Source organism: Pelobates fuscus, chromosome 1 (assembly GCF_036172605.1).
Source record: "Pelobates fuscus isolate aPelFus1 chromosome 1, aPelFus1.pri, whole genome shotgun sequence".
Taxonomy (NCBI): Eukaryota; Metazoa; Chordata; class Amphibia; order Anura; family Pelobatidae; genus Pelobates; species Pelobates fuscus.
The window spans coordinates 43,326,388-43,335,542 of record NC_086317.1 but is presented as its reverse complement, the minus strand read 5'-3'; the positions used below and the strand labels follow the sequence as shown (position 1 = coordinate 43,335,542).

The 9,155-nt window shown below is 36.4% G+C and overlaps 1 protein-coding gene across 4 annotated transcripts in view; it reads right to left on the bottom strand.

Moving 5' to 3' along the window:
• Positions 1–2,056: 2,056 nt before the first annotated feature.
• APP (amyloid beta precursor protein) overlaps positions 2,057–9,155 on the bottom strand; it is a 185,391-nt gene continuing 178,292 nt past the window's right edge. For all 4 annotated transcript variants that reach the window (XM_063448265.1, XM_063448275.1, XM_063448291.1 and 1 more), the window contains 3 exons: positions 8,013–8,113; positions 7,374–7,520; positions 2,057–2,688 (listed from right to left, as the gene is read on the bottom strand). In XM_063448265.1, the coding sequence (XP_063304335.1) occupies positions 2,587–2,688; positions 7,374–7,520; positions 8,013–8,113 (350 nt within the window). In that variant the 3' untranslated portion in view covers positions 2,057–2,586. The remainder of the gene's footprint in view (positions 2,689–7,373; positions 7,521–8,012; positions 8,114–9,155) is intronic.

Here is a 9,155-nt window from a genome sequence, read left to right as displayed (position 1 = left end):
GAAGGATGAAGCTGCTGGGATAGGACCTGCCAAAAATGGGGTACATTGGGCATGTGGCAGGCTTTTACAATGTATAAAAATATTGTGTAACTAAACCCCCGTATTTTTTGACTAGGCTAGTTGTTTACAAAAACAAAAAAACATTACACCTCCAGCAGCAAGGCAAAATGTCTCTGTATTTGCAGCATTTTTTACTTAAATGCTGCGTATATATAAACCTTGCCCCAGGACCACTTCAAAACACTTGTGGTCATGGTGCCTAGATAAACACTTTATGCATAGTATGTTTCGATTTGTAAAAATTGCTGTGGCTAAAAGATAGCTCCTCAAGAATTGTCAATCAGGCAGCTGGAATGCGTAGTTTAAGTTTTGTCCAAGATTGGATCTTAACTTGGGTTGAGCGCTCTGCTCCCTGTTGGAGACAGATGAGCCATGAACACACTTTAGTGCTGCTGGTCATAACAAAACCCAGTTACAAAAAAAAACAAAAAACAGCAAACTGGCTGCTATTTGTGGAGCTATTCCACTACCTGATGAATGGTCCTGTACTTATCCCATGAACCTCTGCTGCTGGGCAGGAATGATTGACAAAGGTTCGATTTGGGTCCAAAATGTTGCTAGGTCCAGATCAGTGAAATAAATCTCAGTTATCTATTCCAGTTTTGTAAGTCCATGATTTATTTTGTGCATTTGGACAAAACATTGAGGTACATCACACCCAGAGTACATTTTTAAAGAGTTACTCCAACCATTGTGACCACTTCTGATTTTTGACGTGGTCATGGTGGTAGGAGTCTGGATGTCCAATCTTTAAGCATGAAACACTGCGCATCCACAGATATTTTTAATTGTGTGCCACCATTGTATATCAATTAAATGCATATTTTACATCTATTGTCAGCATGCACTGCCGACAGACTTAACAGATTTTACCTTTCAGGGAGATGGCTCGTCTCCCCTTGTTCCCTTCCACATTGATAAAAGCCCTACTTTGACCCTATCCGCTGGGCCATACCCGCCCTCCCTACTCCATTCGCCAGCTTAAGAAATGCCCATGTGCCCTGAGTCAGTAAAACTGTCCAATCAAAGGCTTCTCAACAAGGAGCCTTAGATTGCACATCAACGCGACTCCTGTACGTCAGACTGAGCATGTCGAGCAGTGCCAGGAGCTTCACTTGGCGCTGGCTAAAGGTAAGTAAAAAATTCTTAAAGAATGATTTTAAAGCTTCTATTTAGGTGGCACTCTTCAGGCGTCATTACTTCATAACCTGGAGCGTTAATCAGAACAAAAAAAGGATCAGCATAACCTTTAATTATTAAATGTCTCTTCCCTTAATCTTGCATTGCTGGAGCGATAAGTAACCTTTTACTTAAAATTTTTAATATACTTTGAAAAATATAGGAACATTATACCACTTATCTTCCCTTAAAGTAAAAAAAAAAAAGCAATAACACATATGTCTTAATGAAACAAAAATACAGCATTTTCTTTTTTTAAATTTATTTATGTAACACAGTGTAGAAAGCTATTTGTTCATAAGCAATGATTCTGTACAATCACCCAGCATAAAGTTTTCATTTTGTAAGGAATCTCAGCTAATTTTCGACCAGCAGCGCACTTTTTTTCCCCTCTTTAAAAAAAAGTGCTTATAATTATCAGAGATACATATCAACCCCAGAAACGCTGGAAGGTGAGGCATCAAATTGTGCTGCAGAAACCTCCAGCAAGGGTGGGGTTGAAACATAAAAGATACATGAAAAAAAAAAAAAAGAAATCTCTATATTTATATAAGATTTTTTTTGTGTGGATTTTTAATTTAAGATTTTTGCAATTCCTAAAGTGTGCACATAAAACAGGCACAAAGAAACACGTATTCCCATGATTTTCTACATCACCAAACACAGCAGAACAATCTGTACAATAATACAGTAGAAGAAAAAAAAATAAAAATCAAGTCAGTCTGTATGGAATACTTAAAAAAAAAAAAAAAAAAAAAATGTAAAAAAAAAAAAAAAAGAAAAAAAATGTGGAAAAAAAAATTATTTTAAAAATTTGTTTTACCTATAAATGCATAGTGGTGATGGAAAAGAAAAAAAAATATATATATATATATATTCGCAAAGGGAAGCAGTAAATCCTCACATACACAGAATGCATCCCCAATCATTTTTAAAGCAGATTTCAATCAGGACTTAATTTTGTCACAAATCACAAGAATAATATACAACTGGTTTAAGGATCTACGTGATAAATTATCAGGAAAGGTAGCTATTCATGCACTAGTTAAAGACGGCTAAACTCTTTACAGTACACAAAAACATTCATTGATAATGTTATGTAAAGACTGAAATGTTAAGAGAATACATTACTGATTCTTGTTCATTAGTTCAAGCATCTACTTGTGTTACAGCACAGCTGTCAAAAGGCGGAAATGATTAAATAATAAAACAGTGGTGTAGTTTAGTTTTTATTCTCTCAACATGATCTTTTTTCTTTTTCTATATTTATATATGTATATAGCTGAACACCGATGGGCAGTGAAGCAATCATTTGCTGTCCGACTTTAAGAGGCTGCAGTGGTGTCCCTAGTTCTGCATCTGTTCAAAGAACTTGTACGTTGGATTTTCGTAACCATTCTGTTGCATCTTAGTGAGGTGGCGCTCTTCGGGCGTCACTGCAGCATCAACCTGGAGAACGAACAGAGAAAGTGTATTTACTCCCATTCTAAAGATGTCAATGCATTCCATACAGTCTAATTTCTTATTGTAGGAATGAATATAAGAGCAATAGGCAACGTGTGCAATGGAAACATGAAGAAATCTGCTCTTCCAATAAAAGAATAGAATATAAAATAAGAACTAATAAAAAAAACATTATTTATATATGCATATATAATATTTTATATTAGAATTTTGAATTCTTGAATATTCTTCTGTCCCTAAAAGATTCATCAAATTGACCTCTCTCGTGTCTCATTTTTTATTTATTGATCCAGGCAAAACCTTATTTGTCCTCCTCAAATTACCCAATCAAAGTTGAAGCAGTATCCTTGAAAACACTTTGTAGTTTGCATCCTTTCGTTTTAAATGTTAACCCTTTTATGAAATTTGCTACTGTTTTTTCTTCGTTGTATTTTTAGTATTTTACATGCAGATCAACATGTTAAGTTCCCAAATGAACAAAGGTTGTTTTTTGTTTTTGAAAAGGGTGATCTAATCCCCTGATATTCACTTTAACAATCAATTTTGTTAAATCAAATTTGTTAAATTAAAACAATTTTTGCTGATTCACCCGGTTTTATTACTTAATTCATCTTAATTAATTTCCTTAGTCTAAATCACCTTCATCGCCAAGCAAATTTGGTTTAAAACAATGTTCGCATAACATTTATTTCTATATGAGATGCATAGATACCAGCACATAAATATATTTTAAAACAGCAATTTTGAATTAAGACAAAAAAATTAATAAGGCAAATGCACATACATTTTTTTCATTTATTTGTTTAAATAGGGAAACACGTTCGATATAGAAAAACAGTATACAGTTTCTCTTATGTTGCCATATTTCATACAAGGTCAAAGCAAAAGTAATTTTTTTCTTACTTAGAGTAGGTGTGACAAAAATAGATAAACAAAAATGGTCCAATACCCTTCTTGTAGGTACTTGTACCAATTAGAGCTTAAAATTACAACAGAATGTGAAAATAAAGAGTATAATGTTTAAATACACTAAGAATTTTTTTCCACATTTTCAGGCCATCATTTTATTTTTGATGACTGACAGCTTCTATTTATATAAAGTGCTCTTCAATCACAAATACAAAAGAAAAATGTAGGCATTTGTGAAATAAATTCCAAAGAGCAGGTTCTGAAACACTTCACAATCATTTCATCTAGATAATTTATCATTTTCTACAAAAACAGCAAACAATGTCAATGTTCTGAAGTCTGTTCTGTCTTCCAATTGCAGTAGCATATTCTCATTCAAGGACTATAAAGAGACAATGATCGGTTTTCCAAATTTTGTGATTTCTATGCATCTTTAACTATCTTAAATCATGACTGTTCTTATTTAAAAAAAATTAAAAATGCAAATTGCATTGAACCCAGAGTCAAAAACACAACTAGCATGTTTCTCCACCATTATTGGTTGAAAGGATCACTATAGTATTAGGAGTAGAAAGCTTGCCTCCCCCTAGCAATAAAATGTCAAAAAACCCTCTTTTTCCACTTAGCTGAAATCCCTCGGAGCTGGCTCCGTATCTGCCTTCTCCTCATCGCAATGGGGAATCTAATGTGCATGAGCAGTGAGCGCCGTGCGCACATTAGGACTTTGATGATGCTGTACGTCCTCATGCAAATCGTGAACATCAAACATCAGGAAGTGCCTTATGTGGCTGTCTTAACCCTGTAATGTTTTACACTGCAGGGTTAAAGGGACAGGGGCCCTACACTCAGACCACTTCAATGAGCTGTAGTGGTCTTGGTACCTGTAGTTTCCCTTTAAAAATAAAAAATAAACCCAAGGAAGCATATTTTTTCCCTTGGCCCATCAGTTCTCACGACATGATGCCTTTAGCATTCCTATGTGCCTCCCATTTAACTTAGTGGTCATTTCCCCCTTTTACAGTATCTGGGTTCTGGGAACGTATATGACTATACACAGAACAAAGGGAAAGGAGTGTAAAGATTCTATATTCACCCAGACGCAGAAGAGATTTTTCAGTCTTCCTGATAAGTGCAGGATTTGATTCTCTCTGCTCAGCACTATTTTTGCTGTAACCCATTATTTGTGCTTCCAACGTGATCATACCCGCGTGGGGAAAATGAAATGCACGCAAGCAAAGAGCATCATATTCCTTTCCACTGGGGTATAGCACAAACTAACCATGGACCTTAACCCCTTAAGGACCAAACTTCTGGAATAAAAGGGAATCGTGACATGTCACACATGTCATGTGTCCTTAAGGGGTTAAAGGGCTACGCCAACGTCTGTGACCACTTCTGCTTTTAGAATTGGTCATCGAGGAAGTAATCTGAATGCGCAGCGTATAATGTGCCATATAGTTCCATGCAACACTATTACGAGACTTTCTGAGTATGCCTTTATTTATGTCTTTAGTAGACAGACAGCAAGGGAGGAAAGAAGGTATTATTTTCTAACTGCAATGATTGCTTAGTTGCTATGACAACATTTGGCGCTTCCTTCGTCTAACACTGTAAAAAATTAACCAAGTCTGTAAGTCCCAGTGTTCATATCCTTGTTACAGAATTAAACTACTGTTATTTGTTTCCCATTTATATCTTGTGAATTTCTGAAATACGATTAGACGTCCACTTGAAATTTGGCAGATGCTGGACTCTATGGAAGGCTACCTTTGTTTTTTCTTACTAATCACAATCACAACGCATTACATTTGCTTGATTGATATTAAGAAGGAGGTGCATCGATTTGACTGTGCGCAATATACACAGAATCGAGCTTTGCCTGGTGTGGGATAAAAACAATGACTAAAAAAATTGATGTGCAATTGATCTGCAGACCACTTGAGTTTTAAAATTTCATTTGTTTGTGTGTGTACATAAATAAATGAGAGCTGCAACCCACAATGCTATATTGATTGATTAACGCTGAGATCTACAATATATCATGCCATTTAACCCTTTACTTACATTAAACAAGGATTAGAGGGAAAAAATAACCAGCACACTCAACTTCAAAGTAGTTTACAAGTCAAAGTACTATAATACACTTGACTTACATAAAGTAATGGGGATTTAGAAGCAATGTATAATTACACATTGAATAAAACTGACACTATTTACAAAGTACCTCATTTTGGCAGATTCTACTCTGACAACCAAAGGCTTACTCTTATGTGTCCTACGCACACCCACAAGCACGTAGATTTAGTGTCATAACAATGCACACTGCATTTTGGTGAAATAATGCCAATAATGCCACTCCAGAGTTCAGAAAGGCAACATATTGAATCCCAAGCTTAACAAAGACTGTGTAGGTCGAAACGTTGCATTGGGCTTCAATAAACTGCCTTTCTGAACTCTCGAGTGCCTAAACCCTTTTCTACTTTATTCATATTGGAATTGGGACCTGGTGCTTGGTCCTGGTTTGGTTGCACCCTGGCTCAGATGGATGGGATTGAGTGCAGTTCCTTATTCTTTTTTGAAAAGGATAGGTTTGTTGGCGTCAGTGTTATTGTTAACTCTAGGGTTATTTTAGGTACTATGGGGAGGTGTTCAATGTGAGAGCAGTACTGGTCTGTTTGAGATTAGTGGGAGTTTCGCTCCGGGGTGGCTAATTCAGCTCATGAGAGAGCTTAAATAAAATGTTTGCAGCCACCACTTGGAAGTGTAACTCCTATTAATTTCTACCGGCACCTGTACGTGTATGTTCCAGTTCTGCCAGATTTTTGCAATTACATTATTTCCCGTAACAAAGGGGAATAACTGCATGGAAGATGTCACCATGTGTGCACTATGGGGACAGAAAACAAGATCTGTCAGGTAAGGTAATGCATAGATCTATCCAGAACACTATATTTTTATATATTGTTGTGATTTAACATGACTAATGACCAGAGACCAACCATGGACTGGGCAGTTTTGACCGTTTAGATCACGTCTGCATTGTGTTGGGTCAAGTCTAGGAGATGAAATCTTTCTGTCAGAATATAGGTTGAAACTGGACAGACAACGGTTTCAACCTATACGTGCTCATTTGCATGTTGAGCTGGGAGAATTGTGGAAAAATTACTTTCCATTATTGCTGTGCCCAAGGTCCTACTTGATATATGTAGGTGTTGACTACAGAAAATGTTTAATTTACATGAATCAGTTGGGCTTTATACGGTGTTCTGCGCTCATGAAAATGTATCTACTACTTAGCTTCTCTCATCAAACATCAGGAAGAATCTACTTGTTTCCATGGTAACAGCTTCATGCTTAGCCCTGGAATGGTGGTGTGTACATTAACATCCCATTTCTATAAGCAGTGCTGTGCTATAAAACGTCATGTGCTATAGTACAAAGTTGTCCAAGAAGAAAAACTCACAGGCACTCCAATTTCAAGCCGCAGGCAGTTTTATTGTGGCAGAATGCAACGCAACGTTTCGACCGGAAAGGTCTTTTTCGGTCGAAACATTGCGTTGCATTCTGCCACAATAAAACTGCCTGCGGCTTGAAATTGGAGTGCCTGTGAGTTTTTCTTCTTTGATTATTGTTCTGGGATTGCTGGTCCTGCTCTGGAGCACCCTTGGCCGTTGGGATTGAGTGCGGTTCTCACCATTTACTCTGCTTAACAGTACAAAGTTGTGTCAGATTCATGCATGTGAATGTGTAACTATTCTTACCTCGACAACGCCATGATGGATGGAGGTGTACTGTTTCTTTTTCAGCATCACTAATGTGATTACTATCACGGTTGCTATGACAACGCCACCCACCATTAGACCAATGATTGCGCCTTTGTTTGAGCCAACTTCCTCTGCAAAAAACACCTGGAAAAGATACGACATCTTACCATCTTTCAACAAACCGCTAAACATACGTACACTTGTATATGTGACTACTCGGCAGATAATCAGAAAATATAGTGAACTATGATACTTCTGCCACTAATACAGTTTAGTATAGTGAAATGTTAAGACAAATATGAGGTGTTAATGTTCATGGTTCCTTCTAAGCAAGGGGTGCCCAAATGTTAGATCCCGAGATGGTTTAAAAGGGAGTATATGTTGTTCAATGTGTAAACTGTTGCATGTGGATGCTATATAGTCTATTTCTTAACAGTTTTGATGTTCATAAAAATAAACACATACCAAAACATTCCTTGTGGATACTAACACTTGTAGAAAAGTATGGTTAAAAAAAACCATAAAACCACATTTTTAATAGAAAGCAAATTAAATGAAAGGATAAAAAAAACAAAAAACTAAAAAAAAAACATTTTGTATTAATGACTTTAATTAATTGGTCATTATTTTACTTACCAGTTTTTGATGATGTACTTCATAGCCAGCATCATGTCTATACTCTGCATCCATCTTTACTTCAGAGATCTCTTCGGTTTTGATATTAGTCAGCCCTGATCCTATGCAAAATAAAATCAACAAAATTAAGTAAAATAAAATTACCAATCCTCACACCAAAAAAATAAAAATAAAAAAATATATATATATATTGCTGTTTAGAAAACTAGTAAACAAGAAATTAGTTTCATATTGTGGTGCCCCTTAAAATATTTCATCTGTGTTCATTTGGAAAATGGATCCAGTCTTCCGTTGCTTTCCGGGCGAGTCCATAACTATCTACAAATGTGTCTATCAAAGCAAGAGGACCAGCAACTTTGGAGTATATTCTCAAAAGGTAACTTTGCTTAGAGGAATACGATGCATCCTCTTTAACCACAAGGACCTGACTTAGTCGAAACCCTAAACTTAACACTTGCCACTATGGCAGGGTCAGGAACATGAAGGCATGTGATAGTTGGATCCTGGAAGGGGTTTACCAAACAAGATAATTAGATTGATACTTGAGATAGTCAATGGCTTAAAAAGCATGGAGGACCTCCAGAAGAGGGGAATATATACGCTGAATGGATGAGTCAAACTAAGGAAGATACTGTCAGAGTTACTGCTCTAACAAAATGGTGATTCGGACCTAGCAAATAGTATTTATCCTAAAATATATACAAATTAAACATATGCAGGAGATTTTAAAATAAAAGTGAAATGAAAAGGGGAGTTTTATTATGGTAAAAGGTCACACTAGAAACCATTACAATCACAATAGCAAAGTGCATAGAGAACCATTTCCCACGCTAAGCTCTGAAATTGACTTAGAAATGCAATGATTTATAAAAATCATGTCCGTTCTAAGACTGCCCCCTCAGAGCTGTCAATCAGGCAGCTGGAATGCTCATTTCTGGATGGATGACATTAGTTGTGTCCAACTTGTGTGTGACAGCAACCCAGTTTCTGAACAGTGAACTGGAGTCCTATTTATACGGATAGCAGCTGCACTCTGTATGTCTCCTGTCAATTTACAAATAAAGACTATATATCTCTGCTAGAAAGGAGTTGATATAAGAGCAGATCTTGTATACCAGAATGCAATGCTCCTGATTGATAGTC